General features: G+C 40.6%; 3 protein-coding genes across 6 annotated transcripts; 1 reads left to right on the forward strand and 2 right to left on the reverse strand.

Annotated features, from left to right (window-relative positions):
- Positions 1-504: 504 nt before the first annotated feature.
- Positions 505-13,428, reverse strand: ark2n (arkadia (rnf111) N-terminal like PKA signaling regulator 2n). 4 transcript variants are annotated; one of them, XM_030742355.1, is made up of 5 exons: positions 13,220-13,428; positions 11,567-12,472; positions 4,982-5,152; positions 4,457-4,568; positions 505-4,342 (listed from the first exon to the last, which is right to left on the reverse strand). In XM_030742355.1, exons 2-5 carry the CDS (start codon positions 12,405-12,407, stop codon positions 4,153-4,155), a joined length of 1,314 nt encoding a protein of 437 aa, XP_030598215.1. In that variant the 5' UTR covers positions 12,408-12,472; positions 13,220-13,428; the 3' UTR covers positions 505-4,152. The 4 variants fall into 4 exon arrangements, with proteins under 4 accessions (XP_030598215.1, XP_030598214.1, XP_030598217.1 ...); XM_030742354.1 differs by having other exon boundaries at positions 11,567-12,475; XM_030742357.1 differs by lacking the exon at positions 4,982-5,152 and having other exon boundaries at positions 11,567-12,475; positions 13,220-13,427.
- A 1,448-nt stretch (positions 13,429-14,876) lies between these two features.
- On the forward strand, positions 14,877-19,171 carry atp5fa1 (ATP synthase F1 subunit alpha). Its single transcript, XM_030742352.1, has 11 exons — positions 14,877-15,032; positions 15,606-15,681; positions 15,830-15,999; positions 16,361-16,534; positions 16,978-17,144; positions 17,566-17,866; positions 17,968-18,192; positions 18,271-18,378; positions 18,469-18,613; positions 18,715-18,865; positions 18,949-19,171. The coding sequence occupies exons 1-11, from the start codon at positions 14,973-14,975 to the stop codon at positions 19,025-19,027; spliced, it is 1,656 nt and encodes a 551-aa protein (XP_030598212.1). The 5' UTR covers positions 14,877-14,972; the 3' UTR covers positions 19,028-19,171.
- A 1,100-nt stretch (positions 19,172-20,271) lies between these two features.
- hwa (huluwa) lies at positions 20,272-22,929 on the reverse strand. Its single transcript, XM_030743237.1, has 3 exons — positions 22,348-22,929; positions 21,497-21,692; positions 20,272-20,518 (listed from the first exon to the last, which is right to left on the reverse strand). The coding sequence occupies exons 1-3, from the start codon at positions 22,927-22,929 to the stop codon at positions 20,352-20,354; spliced, it is 945 nt and encodes a 314-aa protein (XP_030599097.1). The 3' UTR covers positions 20,272-20,351.
- Between the last annotated feature and the right edge of the window lie 500 nt (positions 22,930-23,429).

A 23,429-nucleotide genomic window follows, 5' to 3' on the forward strand; every position in this document is an offset into this window, starting at 1 on the left:
TCGACGTCCAAGCTTGTTTGAAATGTACAATCTTTCTTTTTACCTTATACAGTGTATTTCCATGTGTTTGCACATTTCAGTAAATCACGCATTTCCTAGCAAAATATAAATGAGGTGTGGCTCAAGACTTTTACACACTACTCTACAGATAAAATATGTGAACAAAACTCAAGACAGACAAGAATTCAGATACATTCATCAGTCTTATAATGATAAGATTTAAATTTGAGGAAGAACTCTTTTAAAGTGGAATTCAAACTGCACTTTTTGCTAAAGTTGTAAAAACACCTGAAAGGCTGAAACATGCCATCGTCTTCACCCCGGTTTAATTACACCACTTTGCCAGAAAAGGCAGCCAATTTTGCATTCACTCATCCTCCCCTCACCAATTTCCGTAGCAAAATCTTGACACTAGTCACCGCACACGAGCAAAGACTACAAATATACGCTTGCAAAACACATCGGTTTTTGTAGGAGCACAAAAATAACTGACTCAACACGAGGTCATTAAATAACGGTCTGTTTATTTAGTTTTAAAATAGTTTCTTTTTGTTCTACAGACATAATTTCAAGGAAGTCAGGGACTTGCAGAAGCAACAAAATAAACACTTTTGTTAAGTTAAAATACTGACAGCAAAACAGAACAAAAACAGAAGAGCAAGGCTGAAATACCGGTAATGACGATAATATCAGAGCTGAGGTTAAAAGATGCCACCAAACATGCTATGTGCAACCAGCATCACTGCCCTGGTTTCTACCACACTTATATCACTAAAGGCATGAGTGATGCCTCATTAACATTTCATAATAATCCCACAGAAAAACAGCCAAATGGTTTTTGCAAGCTTAAGTGATTGGGTATAGAGTTATTACAGCGGTAGCTGTATATAACAGAAAAAAAATAATAAACTGGCCAAATAATACAAAAATATATTCAACAATATATTCGATTTGTAACTAAATTCATGTCAGCTCTTTTCACAGCAAATGTACTGACTTCCAAATTAAAAGATTTAGATTCACAGAGCAAATTTTTTAGGAATAAATGAACTAAAATTAGAACATAAGCTCCATATAGACTTTGGTTTTAGATATTTCAGATTTTCCCTTTCTGTCACCAGCAGAAGTTAAAATAAATCTATAATTAACAAGCATCATTTAGGAAAGTAAAGTAATACAAGTAATACAACAAATCTAAGTGTTAAAATAGCCTGTGAAAGTTGTTGATTAAAATGTTTTACTACCATGGCTGCAGTACTGCATGAGGACAAAATAAGACTGCAGGGAAAGAGAGCAAGCAGGCCCTGAGGATCAGGGTAAAAAAAAAACAAACAGTTCATACAGTAAATACCTCATCTATAAATGCCCCAAACTCACACATGGGGCATAAACTCAACACAATTTTTACTCTTTTTATATTTATATGTATAGATATATGTGTGTGTGAAATTCACATCTATTATTAAAATATTTATTGTTGCGATAGCAAAATCCACTGCTTTGTAAGGTAAAAGAATAAGCTTTAAACCTCTCTAAAAGAAAATAGTGCACATTTCAAGGCATTCAGGCCATCTTGCTTTGCAGTATTCATTGGAAGATACATTTATTGTTATTATAAAGGGGTCCCCAGAGTTTTAAAGGAGTTTGCATCCATTCAAGGTAAGCATGCAAACAGTAAGTACAACCAGCCAGCACTGCAAGAACATACATTCACTGATAGAGGCGCCCGGGACACTCAGATTCTGTAGCAAAAGTGTGGCTTCCAATAAATCTAAAAACAAACAAAAAAACCCTGCATTTTTCATTGCCAATACACCACAAATACCACATATAGCACTGCTGTGGTGCTTTGTATTGAGCTTTTTTTTTTATTTTTTTCTCCTCAGACTTTAAACCAAGGGTGGGCTGCACCAATACACCTATAAAGATTTTAAATTAATATTGAGCAGAATTGGGTTCAGCTTATTGGTGCAGCCCTCTGCAACAGTCCCAGTTCCTCATGTGACCCAGCACTGCTTTAAAAACAAACAAAAGTTTTTCTGCTTATTTTCATTAAAAAAAGTACTGTTTTTGTAATATAGTGGTAACAAACAAAACTTGGAAATTTAAATCAAGTGACTTTTTGTTTTTTTGAGAAATGTTTATTGGCATTTTGGTTATGAGTGAACATTAGATGAGAAGATCGATAACCTGATGGTGTGAAGGAAGGAAACTGCGAGCATGCTTGTGCCCATCTATTTGACCTATTCATATTTGACAGTATTAATGATGGTGAAGCAACCTCACTAGTGTCTTAAAACTGCACTCTTTTTAATGGCCAGTAGGAGGTGACAACTGTTGCAAAAAGACTTCAGGTTGTATAGAAGTCTATGGGAAAATAGCTGTCAACTCATTTGCTTTGTGACCTCAGTAAACACTTCCCTGATGACTTTATGGGCTCAATCACTAGTTTTAGGTCAAACTGAATGAAACATGAAGTTCATTTTGTAAAGTATTGTTATTATTAGAGTCTGAAAGGAGGATTATCAGTCACAAACCAATGAGCATGCTGTGTCCTTGGTTTCACAGTTGTTGCGCCAGACCAAGAAACATTGCAGCATATAAAAGCAAATGTTTTTTTTTTTTTGCTAGTCATACTGATATACAAAACTAGTAAACAAAGGGAAGTTAGTATGTGGATCCTGGAGAAAGGATTTCCCTGATTTCTGTCAAGTTTAACTAAATGGACTGCATTTTTACAGCTTATTTTACTTTTTTCATCCACTTGAAACACAACAAACCACAAATCACCCATTCACACAAACATTTATCCAGCACTTTCACTGTCACACAGTCACACGCAGATTGCACATTAGAGGGACAATTTTGGAGTTCACCATTTTGACCACTCTGACATGTGGATAGCTGGAGCTGGAGAATCCAAAAACCTGACTCTCCAATTACAGGATTGTCCACTCTCTGCAAGACTCAGAAGATAGAGTGGGTCCTCTGACTGGAAGGCCAGTGATTCAATCCCTGGCTCCTCTAATCTGCATGTCAAAGTACCCTTGGGCAAGACACTAAACCCTGAGTTGTCCCCGGTGCATCCATCAGAGTGCGAGTGTGAATGTTAGTTAAAGTGCTTAGGCATGGGGAAAAAATGTGGTTGTATGAATGTGGATAAATGAGGCTTGTAGTAAGAATGCGCTTTGAGTAGAAAAGCACTATCACCATTAAAGTCCACTTACTACTCTACCTCCTGAACCACACCCACCTACCCCCTATCCAACTTTTTTTTAAAATACATTTCTGTTACCAGTCTTCTCATCTAACACTCTGCAAACAGTGAAAGCTTCCCTAAATATCCATTGCTTCTTTTCAAATAACCTAAAGCACTCCCTGACAGCATCAGAGCCTGGGTTGCACACTGTATAGTAAAGCAATCTATAAAAGGCAGACAGATCTAAATGCAAGTCCAGTGGCGAGACCTTTGAAAAGGAAGAAAAATAAAAAAAAAAACAAAACGACCCTCGACAGGTACAAAGTAAACTTTGCCATTTATCTATGGTCTACTGTACAACAGAAAGTGTACCAGCTGCGATTCTGTTTTGACCTCAGGTGGCTAAAAAAAAAAAAAAGAAAAAGAAAAAGCCAAATCAAGTCTGAACACATTTCATTCAAAGTCTGTAGTGAAGCAGGTTCACAGCCATGTTGTGATACTTACCTGCTCTAAAGCAGCAAGTTGAAATGTTCACTATACAGCTTGCAAGCACATAACACACTACCTATATCTGGTATTGAAGGGTAACTGAGGTATTACATGAAGGGAAGATATTGCTATCATTACCAGATAAATCATTCTTGTACATTTCCACCTTCACTTGAAGTGCTGTGCCATTTAATTACAGCTAAATTCATAGCTGATAATCCAAGGTCAGGGAATCACATCAGTAGAATGGCTTTGATAGATGATTGTTCAACAGTAAGTTAAAACAAAGAGTAATCTGGAGCAGGAAGAGTCCACAAGCAGTTACAGGCGAGGCCACAACTCTAGAGAGGATTCAGTTCAGCCTTAATGTGGAGGCGAGGCAAGATGGATGAGGAGCAGTTGGAGAGAAGGGATGAGGAGGAAAAAAAAAGAAAAAAAAAAAAGTCTTCAGTGTACAAGTTTTCTTAAAGTAGGTATTTGTGTCCGGCGTCCTCGTCCAGCGTGAGGTCCACCACTTCCCGAGGGGAGACCCAGTTGGGCTGAGGGGAAACAGTAGTCCAGAGCTGTGATTGATTTGTGCTGTTTAACTGCTCCACTGAGTTCTCGTTCCAGGAGGACAAACTCTTTATGACCCCTCCGCAAGGGTGGGCACATCTAGATTTGAAAAGGGAGGGGGGGGGAAAAAAAAAGTAAAAAAAATTGAATTCAGGGAGGCGTGGGCAGTAAAAATAGAATTTTACAGTTAGTTTCCCCACTGAAAGTCTTTACCGTGCTTTTTCTTGCACTCCGACTATTTCCACCTCACTGTCAGAGGAAACAATGTTAATCTGGCCCTTGTGCTGAGAACCCTCCTTGTGCGACAGCTCTGCCTCCATGTGGCCTGAAACAAATGTAGAGGAAAACAGTCACACTTTGAAAGGAGGGCCGAAGCAGTAGAGCGCTTCAGACTTGGCTGACACGTGAAGACAGCAGCTGCTTTGACACAGACAAAAAAACAAAACAGATGAAGCTGACAATGGTGTTTGTAAAACTGACTGCATAGCATGGAGTGGCACATTAGATGGCTGACTTTATATTCATGTTCTGTCAGTTGCAAAAGGTCAGCACTTTTAGTAACATCAAATGCCAGCCAGCGGTGTGTGAGATCAAGAGCGCTTCAAAAGTGTCTTGCTGAGATTAATCAGACCGTTTCCCCCACACTGCATGTTTCAGCTTTTTGATGACACCCATGCCTTTAAATGTCCTGCCTTCACTGAAGAGAGTGGAATTTATTATACCGGGTTTGTAACTGACCTGAGGTAGAGCTCAGAGCTCTTATACACCCAGAGTGAGCTGCCATATCCTGGCCTCTGTGTGTTTTTAGCTCATGCTTTATCACCGTGGGCCGGACTGTCTCCACACTCATACTCTCGTGGTTAGAATCAGTGTCTGAAATATCATAGTGACCCACTACTGGAGGCCCGTCTGCAGAGAACAAAGAAAACACTTCATTATTCAAATCATGCCTGAGAATAGTGGGACTCTGTGTGAATGAGAGACTGGACACTGTTTCTAGTCCTGCTAGTCTTAGCATCTATATTTCACACAAGGACACCCCCAATTTCCCAAGATGTAAAGGTCTACATTAACTCTAAAATTAAAATAATACACAATGCAACTTTATCGGGTTTTAAGGCCAATGACACTCTTATAAATGTTGGTTGTGTTTGAAGCATATCAATAAACCTTTTGCAGCAGCAGTTTTTTTTTTCTTTCCATTTATTGCTTTTTAAAATAACAGCCATTCACATAAAAACTACACTCGAATACAGTCGTTACAAAACACATTTCAAAATAAATCTTACTCAGTGAATGAAATGTAGTGGGGATATTCAAAAAGCCAAACAACAGGAGAATAACTGGAAGAGTGGGAGCACATGTCTTTGTTCTACCCTGTAAAAGGAGTCCCTGGGAGAGAGACACACACACACAGACACACACACACACTGCTATCCAGACATCTGTGGGTGTGTGAGGGGTTTTGTCTGGACAGCATGTACTGTGAGAGAACACTGCCTATGAATAGCTGATATAGGCAGGTACCAGGGTTACCAGAGAAACCAAGCACTTGCCAATGTAAAGGCCATGTATTAGAGATAGAAAAGCACTAATGTAGACCAGGTTAATGTCTTTGGTAAACAATGGACTGTCCTTGCTGTCGTTTTTAAACGCACACTTTGATTTCATGCACAGGCTGTCGTTACTGTGCTGACAAAACAGCTGAATTAAAGTAATTCTAGTATTAAGGAGTATAGGACAGCTGATGCTGGATCTATTTAAATCCAAAATGACGAAAAGGAATTATGCATTACAAAACAAACAATATTCACACAATCTGAAACCATTAGGCCAAGGGAAAACAAATAATAGATCAAATCTCCCATCAGTCACCATTTATCAGCATAAGGAAAGCTAAAGTTTGCACATGTGCTGCTGATGTAAACTAATTTGGCCTTGCACATTCTATATACTAATATAACTGCATGCAAACAGGTGGGGAAACGTCATTTAGCTTCAGGTTCTGTAAAAATGACAGTCATAGGGCTACACATACACATAGAACACCTTTTAACATCTTAACTTTAAATATAATCAGGCCAAAGATTCCTTCATCAGTCTCTGTGATGGTAGTGTTAGCAGTGTTTAGAAATAAGACCCAAATGGTCATCTGTATCAGTGAAAGCAGTTGGGGGACAACGTCCCCCTTCAAAGACCACAGGATCTGAACCAGAGAAGGCCACTTGATCACCTAGATCAGTCGGATTTATATTTTTGTTAGAAAAATCAGTAAACATTGCCATGCACCATACTGCAGCTGTATTACTGCTCTGTATCTGCTAGTTTGATGCCTGGGTTCTCAGTTTAAAGTCAAGATGCGAACACACAGTGTCTGGCGGAAACACTGGCTAAACTGGCAGACCACTGCAAAGCAAAAAAAAAAAAAAAAATCTAAGTAGACAAATACCCATTACTATATATGACTGAAGATTTGAAGACAATGCAGCTAACAGCCACAACAAAATAACCCATGCCTTATATGATGTTCAAAACCTACACAAGCTACTAAAATAAACACCAGTTTTCTTTTAGTAAATAGTTTGTCACTGCACAAATGCAGCAACAGCAGCAAATGTAACAGAAAGGCTTATATTTAAAAATGTAAACATGTCTAATCCTTAATATATAATTTTAAAAAGCAAGAAATTGTGTGGGTTAGTATATTGTGTTTATATTTATAGGCATATCTATGTTTAAATGTTCTGTTAGTAAAGCTATGCCACCAAAATAAAGGCTGTCACAAGATTTTCTTGAACCATATACAAGCAAATTGCAAACGGTTCAAGACAAAGCGGGGCTATGTAGTGTTCAACCTGATTCTTAAGGAAACAGCACTATAATGCTTTACCTATCATTCCCAGCATGAGTTCAGAATGACAAGGCACATGCTATTACACAGCAGCACCCCACTTAGCACTGTAATGATGGCTAGCCATCATTATAGTTCATACTCTGAATGAAAGAACAGTTACTCTCTGTATGTATATACAGCTGGAGCCAAAAAAAGAAGAAAAAAAGGAAAGCAGTACAATAGGAGCCCTGACTCAATCTATTGAGATGCCATGTTTTCATGTCACAGATGCTGCAGAAATCAAATAGGTGAGTTGAATTATTCTCAGTGTCAAATCTCACAGTGATTCAGTGCCAGCACACATGCTGAGCCTCAGGGGCCCGTACTACAAAGCAGGATTTGGTGCTAGTGGGATAACTTCAGGTTTAACTACAGGTTTTCAGGGTTACTACATTTCAATTCTTCTTGGGCTATGCCATATCAGCCCATACGCAAACATATGCCCTCCTAACAGGTCAAGTTTAACATCACAGATTAATGCATATAAAGCACCAACTATTGACCAATTAGTCCTTTTTTTTTTTTTTTTTTTTTTTTTTTGAAAAGATCCTTTGGGCTGTGAAGCACACATACATAATTGGATGTTTTATTTTCCTTATGACTGAGTATTTTTAAACCCATTTCCTCAGTCCACATTCCTCTTTATAGCAATATAATGCTAAAACATGTCTCATTTCATTACTCAAGTCCTGTGCTTTTGACCTTATAGAATTTGCAAGTAAGCAGACTTACCAGGTTCAAATACTTTTTCAATATTTTATCTGAACTCACACCATTTAACATTGCCTGGGTTACAGCTCAAACAATAACGATACAATTATCTAACAAATCACGAGAATACACATGGCAACACAAAGTTAAAGAAATACATAATTGTAATTCTAGTCATGTCTTCTTTGTCAGTGACAGAGCATCAATATTAAATAGGCATTTTAGTAATTTGCAAATTCACACAAAATCCAATTTTACGCCAATTTTCCTTCCTGGCGTTGACTGCAGAAACTGTTTTCTGCCTGGATTACATTTTTCATTTCCTCGTATCAGGATTACTGTTTGTTCTGACTATAACCCTGAGCAATCTTTGCAGTTGGTCATCAGATTCCAGCACCACTCGTTTTATGTGAACATGCTCATAGCTGGGTTTAAAAAAAAAAAAAAAAACAAGAAAAAACAAAAATTGGGCTTCGTGAAGCCACATAAAAAAAAGACAACATTAAACCTGTTTTGTAGTACGGGCCCAGAGGGTCTGCACAGAGTCAAGTTCAAATGACCAGTTCAGGCCCAGCTGCTGCTGAATCTGTTTAGTGCCCTCACATCATTTATCGAGTAAACCCCATTGCCATGCTTTCTACCCTAACTAGCTCTACACTTGCCGAGATCAAAGTAAGAAACTGCGAGGGGTGAAGCAGAAGTGAAATCTAAACATTCAAGAGACCAGGGTCTGGAACACCTAGATTTCCATTCTGAGTGACAACTTCAGGGTGGATGATGTTGTTGTTGTTTATAGGGGTGTGGGTGAGACTGTTGTTCTCTCGTGCCAACATGTAGGCAGCCATAGTCTCTGCAGACTCTGAAGATGGCAAAAAAGAACTGGGAGGGGAAGGCCGTGCCCCCTGTGAGGGTTGCTGCTGCCCTTCTGGGGCATCGCTTGAGCGCTTGGAAGAATCGTTGTCTGAGTCGAGGTGTGCAAGCTTTTCCATCCAGACGCGGAAGCGCTCCTCAGTCTGACGCTGCATCACGGCAAAGCGCGTCATGGCCTCCTCCAGAACGCTGCCGATGCCGTTCCTGTCCCACGAGCCGCTGTCCAGCAGCCCATGTATCTGGGATCCCACTCTGGATCTCTCCGATGCACGTCTGAAGCCAGCTTTAAAGACATTGAGGCCAAGCCATAAGAAAATACAGTAGCACTTTCATGCTTCGGAGGTGGACTTTTGCATTACAGAGAAAATGACAGTTTTTTCTGGTAACGTGCAGATCGACTCTTTTCATGCTGATGGACTACATCATGCAGTTGTAGCACTCAAATCTGTTTGCGAGATGTAAAAATGGCTGAAAACATTTCCTACAGATCCCTGAAGGAAGATAATTGGAGGTCTGGGATGACTGAGTATTTGGAAAATGTGTTGGTAAGATTTTAAAGTAAATACAACCAGCCAAAGCAAAAATAACTACAACTCTATGCTGCAAAAGCAACAAACATAACTATATTTGCTACTTCAATCATCTTTTATAAATCAGACACAGACTTTATATAAGCCAAAACACCTTTACTAATGTTCCTAAATGAACCAAAGCAATAATTTATTAAACAGCTGTGAAACACAAGAAGCTAAATTTTAAATTTAATGTTAAATGATAATAAAATACATCAGGTTATATTCTAAAGAACACAAATCACTGTGAAAACAGTAAATGAAGGGACTTCTCTTCCACTGGCAGACCTTTAAACACCAGCCTGATAGGAGCTACCTCTGGAGAATTCAACTCACCCAAGAGATTTCTACAACAAGTAAGCAAACCACAGGGTCAGATGTGCTTGCAGATGATACAATTGCCAATCAGTGTTTAGTCCAGGTAGACACTTCTGCCCCACAGTCTAGCAAAAACCCATTCTCAGTAAGAGATCTGTATATATTTACATTTTCAACTGGAAGATTCAAGAGGTTCCTTGCTCATCTGAGGTGCTACAAAAGCATTTATTAAGTAGGAAAACACCAAACTGCAATTCTAACATGGTTCCCTGTGGGAAGAATCAAGTGTTTGATGGGTCAGGACGTCCAGAAAACTGAAAAATTGAGGCATATTTGTAAGTACAGAAATGCAGGATATACTAAATGCCTAGCAGTTTTTGTGTGAATTAGTAAAATCCCTTTTAACAGTAAATACGAATTACTTAATTACTAGGTTAGGCAATCTAATAAAATAGAACATTAAATATTAGATCTAATGTCCTTACTCATACATAAGCCAGTATTTCTACAGCTCACTGACACCAGTAGTGGCTGCAGAGTCTTGCAACTCAGTGAGATCATTTGTGCATTTGTGTCTATTTATGGCCAAAGGCTGGGGATACAAATGGCTCACTTATTAAATTGCAGAACTCACATTAAAAAGGTTAAGATTAACACAACTCGGTTTTTAATCACTCTATAAGCTGGACAATGTTGCTCAGACTTCCATAGCATGTAATCAGTGAGGCAAAGTTTCAAGAAAATGTTCAAGTCCTTTTCAGACATGGCAGATTGCTTGCTTTACCATTCTGTTAAGGTCACTCTTACATTAATGTTGCCTACAGCGTAATTTAGACTTAACAGTGACGGGGAGAGCCACAGTACGAGTGTACTATTTTCAGGGTTTCTCACACACGCTGGCCTCCAAAGAGGTTTTGACCCTCCACCAAAGAAGATTCACTAGGACTGTGATAAAAATATTTTGAGCCAGATTTTTTCAGACCTTCTTTTTTGTTTGTTTAGAAAATGGCAAAAACAAACTAAACAAAGAACATGTGCAGTCATATCCAAAGAGGCTGAAAACACCCATTTGCCATACGGCGCGAAAAAAAAAAAAAAACCAAAAAAAAAAACTTACGGCAAGGATATTGTCAACTTTGGGGAGGTGTAATCTGATTGATTTATTTTTTTTAACATTTGGTTCTCTCTTTCAATGTCACAAGGACCAGGTTCTTTACATGTGAGTGTTTACTGTAGCTGCCCCCAGCCATAACATATAGGCTGTGAGAAAGAGCTCTCCTCTGGGTTAGGTAAAGCAAAAATTTCTCACAATGAATGTTTTGTCAAAATAGAAACGCTGGTCCAAAAGAATATGTTTTACTATGAAGCTGAGTAACTCACAAAGAGAGACATGCAAAGTCATAATCTTGTTAATGCTACTGTGTATAGTTAGACTTGTACCATACTGAAGGTGAAATGTATATGCTGGTTGAACTTGCAGCAGCTTCGACCTGGCCGATGATTTCATATGGTGTCGTACTGACAGAAAACAGTGTTTGTCTGAAAGGGGCTATGCTGTAGTATGATTGGGTATAGGCCCTCTGAATACATATACTGTATATATCTAAAGATGAGGTGAATGAATATAGACAATGGATGGAAAAATAACTACAAAAGAAAATGACAAAAACAAACACAAACAAAGCAGCCCTGTTATTGATTTGATGTTATGAATGATTTTTACAGTTCTTTTATCAGAATAATGATTTGGTTGACAAAAAAAAAAAATTAACTCGTGCAGGCAGCCCATTTCTGTTAAGTTGTGTCTAAGTGATCATAGTCAATACTTTCCTATACTGTAAGCCATTATGTGTTTGCAATGCGAGTCAGAGTTTTAATGGAATGCCTAAGTGGCTGCTACTGGATAGTGGTGGTAGTAGTACTGAGCTCTAAGCATGCGTTGTAAACATGGGATGTTACCTGGAATATCTGTCTTGATTGTCTTGCTACCCCCTGAGGTGTCGTCATCCTCATCCTCGGAGGAGCTGGTGCTGGAGTCACAAGTGAGATCGCTGTCACTTGTACTGCTGTCCTGCAGCAGGTTGTACTTCTTCCGTGCTGCCGCCTCTCTTTTTTGCCTCAGCAGACGCATGCGCTCCTTGTGTTTCTGACTACGGTGACCTTTCACTTTTGAAAACTTGCCATTGGTTTGTTTTTCCAGGCCTCCTGCAGCTGCTATCACGGAGGGCTGGCAGCGGTTCTTCTTCGCAGCCATCGTATTCGGAGGTACCTCACTTTCTGAACGTGACCGCCGAGACTTCCTCCCCCCTGCAACAATGGCAGATGCTTGCGTTCCCCCTGCCTGCCCAGGATCATCTGTAGCTTCCATGTTGCCCTCTTCATCTTCTCCTACAGGAGGAGCAGCACCTTCTTCCCCTGAGGAGAGTGTATCAGAGTCTGCCAGGTGGCCACTGGATGAAGGCGAGAGCATGCAGGGGTTCGAGGAGTCACTCTCATAGATATGACGAGACACAGGCTTGTCACTTCCCGTTGAGGCATGCTGGGATTCAGGAGAGTCTCTGCGAAGCTCCTTCATCAAGCATGGCATGGAGAGGAGACTCTGCTCACCCTCTGTATGCAAGGGGCTGTCAACCTCCTTTTCCCTTGGGGGTGAACTGGTACTGGTCGTGGTCTCTGTTTTCAGATGCTCATCCTGCTCTGCTTGAACAGAAACCGTGGCTGATTGAGCTTCATCAAGGCACTCTGAGGGGCACTCAGCATCCACAAATTCTTCTGCCTTTTCTGAGTCAGCCATCTTCATGCTAATTGAGCCCAGAGGCCAAAGGTCCAACAAACATGGACCAATGTCCCTGGACAGGACCTCACCTGCTGGAGGAAACATAACGTCGCAAACTTCAGTCTAAACAAAAATATGAACAAGATGATGCAGGAGTATGGTGTGTCTTTTTTCAACACCACAAACTTGCAAGACAGTAAGAAACTTTCATTCGTTTTAAGAAACTATTTAAAAGAAAAAGTAGTCACCACAGATTAAAATAAATCAATTCGCCTGACATTTGGGTTATTTAGTATAACTTTTTTTTTTTAAGTTTTCTTCTTCATTCATTTCTAATCTGTTAACTGCGCAAACTCCAAAACAACACAGACACATTAAATTATATTGAGCAATATTTGGCGAAAATGTCTTTTTGACGGTATTGCCTGTGAGTGCTTGGCATCTAATCTAGTTTTACACTTCACAGACACAGAAAACAGAAATTTTATAAAGTTTAACCACATTCGAGTACCCGTGTATGCTACAGGACGATTATTCTTGGCTGGATGAACGACTTTAGTTAGTTGTGTCACTGGCTAGCTCGAATTAGCACAGCCCTTTAGCTGCACAGAGAAGCTAACCTCGGTCATAACCTTAAGCTCTGCAAACTTGGCGAGAAGCAGACACGCAAAAAACATATAAATTTATGCTGCAAGACAGCTGCCGCCCATAATCCTAAAAATGGAAGCGATACGAATCCAGCTAGAGGTGCAACAAGCAAGATAATGTCAGCAGCTTCCACTTAAAAGCGGTAACCAACTTAGCCTTTAAAATACGCTCGGCTAGTTACAACTTACCGCAGAGTTACTTATATTCTTCTTTTCCAAGTGTCGCACTCGACATCTCCGGTAACGTGCAGCCTCTGTGATATGTGATATATAAACGGTGCGCCGCTGAATGCACTTGACTTCTTTACAACTCGAAATAAATTTGAACGTGCTTTGACGCAGCAGACTCTGCGAGCCCTGTTAGCTGTTAGCAGTTAGCTGTGTGTTTATTTAAAATGTCTCCATCGTTCACAAAGCTACGTGCGCCACTTCCGATGTGCTCTGCATGATCGAGCGCCCCCATGGGTCGGACATCAGTACTTCTTCTACGGACTGCTCCCTTTAGGGGTCGCCACAGCGGATCATCTGCCTCGTCTCACTCTATCACTAGCACCCACTTCTGTCACAACAACCCTCTACATGTCCTCCTTCACTACATCCATGGATCTTCTCTGTGGTCTTCCTCTTTTCCGCCTGCCTACCAGCTCCATATTTAACATCCTTTCTCCAATATATCCACTATCCCTCATCTGCGCATGTCCAAACCATCTGAGCCTTGTCTCTCCAGCTGTCCCCCTAATGTACTCATTTCTAATCTTGTCCATTCTGCCACTGTTTCCAAACCATACATCATAGCAGGTCTTACTACCATCTTGTAAACTTTTCTTTTCACTCTTGCTGCTATCCTTCTGTCCCACATCACCCCAGACACTCGTCTCCACCCACTCCACCCTGTGTGTGCTCTTTTCTGATGGTTGATCCCATGTATTTAAACTCACCTACCTTCACTATCTCTACTCTTTGCACCTAAACAACAAGTGCAATAATGTTTATGTGCAATTAACAAATGCAATAAATGGACAGTAATCATTCATTTTTACTAAATGTTTATAAATGTATGTAAATGTTTAAAGATTTTTGTTGTAGAGTATTTTAGTATTTTCCTCTCAGATTTTATATTATTTATTCTTGTTTTTGTACTGAGTGTACTGTCCCTTTACTGTTTGCAACACCGTGAATTTCCCACAACGTGGAACAAAAAAAAGGATTATCTTATCTTATCTTATCTTCACTGTTACATCTCTCTCCCTCTCATCCACACACGTATCCTGTCTTGCTTCTACTGACTTTCATTGCTCTTCCCTACATTGCATACTTACACCCCTCCAAGTTCTCTTCCACCTGCTCCCTATTCTCATTACATTATAATGTTGTCTGCAAACATCATAGTCCACTGAGACTCCTGCCTGACCTCATCTGTCAGCTTGTCCATCACCACTGCAAACAGCAAGGGCCTCAGAGTCGATCCCTGATGTAATCTCACCCACCTTGAATCCATCTGTTACACCTCACTACTGTTTTGCATGTCCTGCACCACCCGACACTGCACCACTTCTGACTTCCTCATGCAGTACCACAGTTCCACTATAATATGCTTTCTCTAGATCCACAAAGACACAGTGCAACGCCTTCTGACCTTCTCTGTACTCCTCCATCAACACATAGTCACTTTTTCTTTCTTTCTTTTTCTTTTTCTTTCTTTCTTTCTTTCTTTCTTTCTTTCTTTCTTTCTTTCTTTCTTTCTTTCTTTCTAAGGAAACCAAACAAATATTAATAACAAAATTTCTTTTCTTTTCTTTTTCTTTTTTTTTTTTTTTAATTCTGCAGGGTGGATTATTTTGAAGTACTTCCGGGTTGCGTTGCGCTCTCCACAGCTCACCGCCGTGTCCGCCATCCTTCTCTTTCCTCTCCGCGAGCGACGTAGACCTCACAGGATATCAACATGCTGTCGGTTCGCGTCGCAGCAGCTCTCGCCCGCAACCTGCCCCGCAGGGCTGGATTTGTAAGCTACTCTTACTAATATATGTTTCATTTTTGTTCACTTAGTTAAGAAAAACATAAATTTATTCACACAAAACCATGTCGGCTGTTGTGCGCGCGCACGTCTTTGCATCGGAGGGCACTGGGCCCTTCACAGTCACTGCTGTTAATGGGTTATTTTAGCTGACAGACGGCAACAAGCCACCTTTAGGAGTGAATAAATGCTAAAAATCAATCGTTGGTCCACGTGTTGCACTGCTAGCGGAGTGTCAGCGGGAATGAAAAAGCTAAAATGCAGCAATGTTAAGTGCAACTTGGTGTTGAAGGTCAGGTTTGTCTACTTGAGCATGTCAGCTTTCACGGCAGGATGTATTTACTAAGCCAGCTTTGCGCAGTTCTTTGAGTGCATGAAGCGATATTATGCTTGATATTTCACTGTTATTGCTGAATACTAAACATTTCATTGTAGTTTGCTTGATAAGCTGACAATTGATTTTATATTTGCTATTTTAGATTTGCAGGTGATTACACTGTAAATACTGTATTTACAGACAGGATAAAACTGATTCTTTTGCTCTTTCTCGATGTGGTAAAGATATCCAAGAATGTTGCTGCAGCTTGTGTAGGAGCCAAGAATTTACACACCACTCGACCATGGCTGCAGAAAACAGGTCAGTGTTTTGGGAAACCTGCTTTAGCCTAAAGTCTAAGAAAATAAATTATTTTGGAACAAGATTTTGACTGGTAAGAGGTTTACTGAGTAAGAACCACTATGTAAATGTCTTGTAAATATATATGTAAACACATCATACACTACAGGCACTGCAGAGGTATCGTCAATTCTGGAGGAGAAGATCATGGGAGCTGATACCAGTGCTGATTTGGAGGAGACTGGCCGTGTGCTCTCCATTGGTGACGGTATTGCCAGAGTGTACGGTCTTAGGAACGTGCAGGCTGAGGAGATGGTGGAGTTCTCCTCTGGTCTTAAGGTGATGATCTTTTACATAGCGTGGATGATTGAAAATATTTGATTAACCAGTTTCTAAATCATCATAGGTGTTTGAACAATGACAGATTTTTACTTTATCAGGAAATGCTGTCTGTAGGCATTTGGGTAAAGCACATGGCCTTCAGTTTGAATCCGTGGTTAACGTGTTGTTCCTAGAAATAATAATTTCTCAAAATAAGTAAAAACAAATTCAGGAAATGCGGTTAAAGATTCAGTTTTAATGAGACATTAACCCACAGACCATGTATATAATGAAATGGATTAGCAAACACAGGTATGAGTAACTGCACTCCAAAATAAGGAAAACAGAGGTAATAGTGGTTATTTGTCCTCTTATCCAGGGGATGTCTCTGAACTTGGAGCCCGACAACGTTGGTGTCGTGGTGTTTGGTAATGACAAGCTGATCAAAGAGGGCGACATCGTCAAAAGAACAGGCGCTATCGTTGACGTGCCTGTAGGTGAAGAGCTCCTGGGCCGTGTTGTGGATGCTCTTGGAAATGCCATCGATGGAAAGGTACCAAGTTTGTCTTTAGTGGCGCTCATGTTCGTACGTCATACATTTCCCTCATGGATAATAATATTATTGCAACACGGGTACAAGTTAAATTTGTCTATCAGTTATTTTGCAGATTGTTTTTTGATTTATCAGTTTTCTGATAAATCAAGAGGGTCTTGTTTTCCATATTTTAAAGTAATGCTTCACCTTACTTATTCTAGTCAAATAACACTCAAAATATAGTTTATGATCACATATTTAAATTTAGAGAGTTCAGTATGCCTGATTAAATGACTGAAACTCCTGATCACTTAACTGGGGAGTTGGTTCATTAACTTTCAATTAAATTTCTATTTGTGTACAGGGAATTTTTTTTCACCCAGTGTGGCCAGCCTTTGACTGTTTTTGTATTTATTTTTTTGGAGGTTGTTGATAGTACAATTGATGGTTTTTATTCACAGGGCCCCCTTGGCTCCAAGGTTCGCAGGCGTGTGGGACTTAAAGCCCCTGGTATCATCCCCCGTATCTCTGTGAGGGAACCCATGCAGACCGGCATCAAAGCTGTGGACAGTTTGGTCCCCATCGGTCGTGGACAGCGTGAGCTCATCATTGGAGACAGGCAGACTGGGTAAGAGGCTCAAAGTGAATAGTTGAACATGCAGCAGCGTTTTATGTTATTTCCAGTCCCTTTTAAATGCTTTTACAGCAGTGGGAGTGATAATGCCAAAGACCGGGTGGACAAGTACCCTGAATCATAAATTATTGCTATGTGGTTTAGCTTTCAACCATTACGATTTTTATTTTTGTAGTTCAGCTTTTTTTTAGTTCATAATAGACATTTGAAACACATTAGTGCCTATTAGGTTAAATTCTGCCATCTTTGTTGCATGTTTCATTACAAATATCTGTTTTTATGAAGCATCTGATTGTTTTTTTTAAATTTTTTATTATTTATTTTATTAGACCTACAGAAAACTGCTCCAAAGCACAACAGTATAAAGTACTTGTTGGTGTATCCACAGTGTCAAGTCTGTAAATTTGTCTTACAGCAAAACTGCCATTGCCATCGACACAATCATTAATCAGAAGCGCTTCAATGATGGAACCGACGAGAAGAAGAAGCTGTATTGCATTTATGTTGCTATTGGCCAGAAGAGATCGACGGTGGCTCAGCTGGTGAAGAGGCTGACTGATGCTGATGCCATGAAGTACACCATAGTGGTGTCCGCTACAGCTTCTGATGCTGCTCCACTGCAGTATCTGGCTCCTTATTCCGGATGCTCCATGGGAGAGTACTTCAGAGACAATGGAAAGCACGCCCTGATCATCTATGATGATCTTTCCAAACAGGTGAGTTTATTTGGTCTCACGCTCAAGGGTATTTTAACACAGGGGGGAAACTGTGTTTAGTTTGGAGTTAAAATCCATCTTTGGTTGTTTCCTTCCTGCAGGCGGTCGCTTACCGTCAGATGTCCCTGCTGCTCCGTCGTCCCCCCGGGCGTGAGGCTTACCCAGGAGACGTTTTCTACTTGCATTCCCGCCTGCTGGAGAGAGCTGCTAAGATGAATGACAACTTCGGAGGCGGCTCGCTCACAGCCCTTCCCGTTATTGAGACACAGGCTGGCGATGTGTCAGCCTACATTCCTACTAATGTCATCTCCATCACCGATGGACAGGTCAGTGTGTGACTAGTTGTGGTCCCTCATTTTAATTAAGGTCCTCAACCAGTTATTAAATGGTGATTTATTGCACAGATCTTCTTGGAGACTGAGCTGTTTTATAAGGGTATTCGTCCAGCCATCAACGTCGGTCTTTCTGTGTCACGTGTAGGATCTGCTGCCCAGACCAGAGCCATGAAGCAGGTTGGTCCTTTAGTCTAGCCTAGTTCTAGTCTCTCAACTGATTTCATGGTGGCACTCATTAATTTTAACTTTCTTTTTCCTGTCCATCAGGTGGCTGGTACCATGAAGCTGGAGCTGGCCCAGTACCGTGAGGTGGCTGCCTTCGCTCAGTTCGGTTCTGATCTGGATGCTGCCACTCAGCAGCTTCTGAACCGTGGTGTCCGTCTGACTGAACTCCTAAAGCAGGGACAGTACTGTGTGTATTTCTTTTTGTATAGAAAATGAAGTATGCTTCTTTTTATACAAGTTATCCATTGTGCAGTTGTCTTACTGAACCCATGAACTTCCATCTTTCAGCTCCGATGGCTATTGAAGAACAGGTAGCAGTAATTTATGCAGGTGTGAGGGGACACTTGGACAAAATGGAGCCAAGCAAGATCACAAAGTTCGAGAAGGCTTTCCTGCAGCATGTACTGAGCCAGCACCAAGACCTGCTGGCTGCTATTAAGTGAGTTTAAAATTTCTGTGTCAGGAGCACTTTTTTTTTTAATGTAAAGAGCTGCATTGTAACCTTTCTCTATTTTCTTGCAGGGCTGATGGCAAAATCTCTGAAGCATCTGATGCCAAGCTCAAACAAATTGTGTTGAATTTTCTCTCCAGCTTTGAGTAAACTGATGCTTTTTGGTCTGGTTGTTTTCACGTTTGCAAAGTTCAGCGTCAGTTATACTTTCTATGAACTTAAGAAAAAATTCAAAGAGCACTTGATCTTTCATGTACAGATTTCTCTTAACAGAGAATAAAGTATTCCAGCTGACTCGGTTTCCTTTTTCTTGTGTTTGCAGTATCTTATGTGATGGTTTTGTATTTTCCCTGTTGCTGTAGTTCTTTAGTAATTTACATGTAAATATTGAGCTAAAGCATTAAAAAACGGACTGTTGGCATTTTATGGCCCTCAAATCCTTTCAAAAGCCAGTTTCATCCAAATAGGTCTCATTTGTATTCAGATGATCATATACCAAAACTTTTAGTATTAAAAATGCAAAATGTAACTTTTTAATTTGGTGCATGCTCATTATTTAATCTGTTCTTCAAAGTTGCAAAACTCTGTTTAACACGACCTTCCTGGAAATTGCATAAAGAAGTGGTTGAAAGGTGCACCGATGAGCACATCTCGCTCAGATCAGTCATATTAGAGGAAAAACCTTCTAAATTAACAGCTTATGGAACAAGCTTAAGTTTTCTAAATGTTCAGCACAGCCTGATGTCTTTAGAGGGCGCTGTAGCTGAATCTGCCTTTAGGTTTGAGGCTATTGGAGGCCTTAAAAACACAAACTGATGAAAGGGAAATGTTACATGCATGGCTGAGCAAGCAAAGTATACAGGAACCACATGGCAGAGTTTCCCCTGCACTATTTATGAAAACTGTTGAAGCAGGTGTTCTCTTGATCTGTGTTATTAATCAATGGCAGAGACTCAATCATCTACTTTGTCATTTTAAAAAAAATAAAGCACGGCACCGTCACAAACCATACGACCAGGGGCGCCCTCTACTGGCCAGGAAAGGCAACTGATATGTCAATTATTTAGAGTGTCAGTCAGAATAAACATGTAATTATTTTATTATTGGAAAGATTAACAAATTCATCAATAGATACTTTATTATATTCTACATAGACTACAGATCAAAGCATTTCAAATGAACCGGGAAAATGTTACGAAAATGTGATAAAACCAGCCCAACAGGCCAGTAGATCTGAATCTGTGAGAAGAATATCAGTGAAGGGTGCACTGATAGCATTTAATAGTAAAGAAAGTGAAGGGGAAATAATCTGAACAGGTTCTGTGGCAGAGTGAGTGCTACAACATCAAATATTCAATCAATTTGTGTAAAGTTAAGTGTGTTAAACAGTCAGTGAGACAAAAAAGAAGCCCTTAAAATACTTAAGAAATTGAATAAATAAGTGATACACATAAATGAACATTAAAAGTACTAATTACACCCAGTACTGTTTCATGTGGATTGCAGGTCTGTGATGTTTATGTTTGGGTATATTATTCTGTTTGACATAGCAGGGGTCATAATAATCCCACTCCAGAGCTGAAGCCAGCACTCCATTGGACAGGCCGTCACTGTCTGCAGACAGGATCCGCAGGGAGACCCCTGAAAGACACATTTGCACAACAAGATGTTTATTGGATGAAAGACTGTGCTTCACTGCAGAGTTTTATGTCAGTGTTGGTGAATTGATGACAACTGATTATCACAAAGTTTAGATTTTTATGTATTAAGGTGGTTTAAGATGTGCACAGACCTTTCTTCTTCTGCTGACAAATTCTAGGCAGACATTTTTCATAGTAAAGGTCAAGCATAAGAGCGAAGGAACAATAAGCAAACTTTCTAATCTTTCCATGCAAAGAATTTAGCATAGATATTACTCAGCATGATCACTGGTTTACAGATTTCAGATGACAGTATTTTGAATAATTATATACACTCAGCGGACACTTTTTTAGGTATACTAATAACTAGTAATGGGTTGGACCCCCGTTTGCCTTCAGAACTGCATTAATCCTTTGTGACATACATTAAACAAGGTGCTGGAAACATTCCTCAGAGATTTTGGTCCATATTTCTCCTGTTGCTGCAAGTCAGGATGGCTCTATGCTCTCATGTTGTTTACACCATGAGCTGAATGCTGCAGCAGAAATCGAGACTCATCAGACCACCCAACATTTTTCCAACCCTCTGTCATCCAATGCAAATTGTAGCCTCAGTTTTCTGTTCTTAGCCGACAAGAGTGACACCCGGTGTTTTCATTTGCTGCTGCAGTCCAATCTGCACGTGTTGTGCGTTCAGAGATGCTCTTCTGCATGCCTTCTTAGGTTATTTTGAGTTACTGCACTCTGCCCATTCTCCTCTGACCTCAGGGGTACCTGACCTGACAGGTGTACCTGACAAATTTACCAGTGAGTGTACACATAAAACACACAGATCAGTTTCTTGATCATTTCTGGGTTAAAATAAAAATAATACCAGTGTGTCTGAAATAGATTGTGTACATAAAGCCTGTTTTGTGTATGGATCAAGTTATTAATGACAGTTGTATACAGTATGTTGTTACAGTGCAGAGTGAAGTACCTGCACTTGCTCCAAAGTCACTGTCCAGTCCAGGACCCACTGCAGACATGTTCAGACAGGAAGTCTCTGAAGGCAGGTTGGTGTACTCGAACTCCATGTCTGCTTTGTCGAACCCACGCCTCGTGATGCCTGGGTTCACATCTGCCAGCATATCATAAGTACTGCTCCTCCTAATCAGACCCACAAATTCTGTCTCCTGTCATGAACAAAGGAATGCATAAAGGAATTGATAAGAACATGATCCACTGTAGTTCTGCAGACACAACCAGAGCTACTGTTTCTTTCAAGGATTAAACAGTTTCAGGTGATAAACTGCACCACATACAAAGGATCCCTTCATACTTCATTTGGGATAAAATTAGACAACTTATTTCTTCTAGGTGCTGACACCCAAATACTTGCATATACTTTTTTCAACATCTAAAATATTTCCAAAAAAATTTGAAACGAGCAACAATAGGCATACTGGATTAGCCCCAAGGCTTTGGATTCCAGAGGCTCTCATTAATACCAAATTCCCTGTGTGGCAGTTTTCTTTGGTGTATTTTTGTTGCTGTTGTTGTTTAAGAACCCGTTTCCTTTGCGCATGCAGCACAAAACTAGTTACTAACCAGCACAATAAGGACAAGAGGAGAGTTTTGCTTTGAGCTGCTTATCTTGAGGCCCCATGGGAAAAATCCAGTCAGGCCTTTACCTTGTCTTTAAATTTGTACTTAATGTAGGTACTGTTCACATAGTGAACTGTAACAAAAGGGTTAATGGGACCCTCAAGCGGGCTAATTAAGCCAGTGATGCAGATGGAGGTATTTGAACCTCACTGCCAAGGGCAAGAGTTTGGAACAATAACTCACCATAGGAGAGTTTGGCGGGACGAGGTTCACTCTGGTTTCAGTCTCTGAATCATGCAGTAAAAGTGGTGCACTCTTGCACCAGCCTGCTTTACTGAGGCTGTAGGTCCGTGAGCTGGAGGCCAGGTCGAGTCTCTGGGTCAAACAAGCCTCTGGAGAAGTGGCCCGGATGGTGCTCGGGGCTCTCGGAGACCGTGAACCGGTGGCACCATCTGGCCTCAGAAGCCGGATCCTGTGATCCAGCCCGATCCTTTCCCTGGATGAAGCCATGGAAGAAGTAACAGGATGCGGCAGGACAGGCTCTGATAGAGACAAATAAGCTCTCCTCCCGTCCCGCCGCAAAGGGAAAGCCACGTCGGACAGCCTGACCCTCTGAGGAGACCGCAAATACATCCCTTCTGTGTGCCCTGGCTGCAGTCTGCGGTTCTTCTTTGACAGGATCAGTAACTTGTAACCCAGCAAGAGGCAGTTCAGCAGCAGCAGAACGACCACGCAGGGAACGAGCAGGAGAACAACTAAGGTCAAACTTGTCACAGGGTAAACTTCAGTCAGGTTGGATGGTGTGCTTTGACTTATTTGCGACATTTCATTCCTGAGCAGAGAAAGGGTGAATTTTAGAGACCTGCTGAGCTCAGCTCAGATTACACGTTGTCTCTCTGCGCACAGGTGGCTTGATCTCTTAATCAGTGTGGACTGTCTTTTTGTCTGGAAGCGTTTTCTATCTGATGCCATCTTGCATCTCAAATGTGTACAGTCTCCAAATGTGAGTGCTGTCATTCTTGTCTCCATCACTATAGACATATGCTGTCAGTGGTATCAGAGTACTGGCTTTATTTGAGACGACTACGCAAGACTCGGCCGCCACATAAATTACAGACCAACAGGTGTGCCTTATTGCTTGCAGGACTATGCCAGCACTGGCCGCTAGATGGCAGCAGATCCTGTCAGTCTGAAGCGTGATCATCCATCCATCCATCCATCCATCCATCTTCGTCCCCTTATCATGCAGTCTGTTTTTTTTTTTTTTTATGTAAGCTTAGGATTTTAAAAAATATGTATTTATCCAAAAGAACAGTGGAAACAGA

The sequence above is a fragment of the Archocentrus centrarchus genome, chromosome 12 (assembly GCF_007364275.1).
Source record: "Archocentrus centrarchus isolate MPI-CPG fArcCen1 chromosome 12, fArcCen1, whole genome shotgun sequence".
Taxonomy (NCBI): domain Eukaryota; kingdom Metazoa; phylum Chordata; class Actinopteri; order Cichliformes; family Cichlidae; genus Archocentrus; species Archocentrus centrarchus.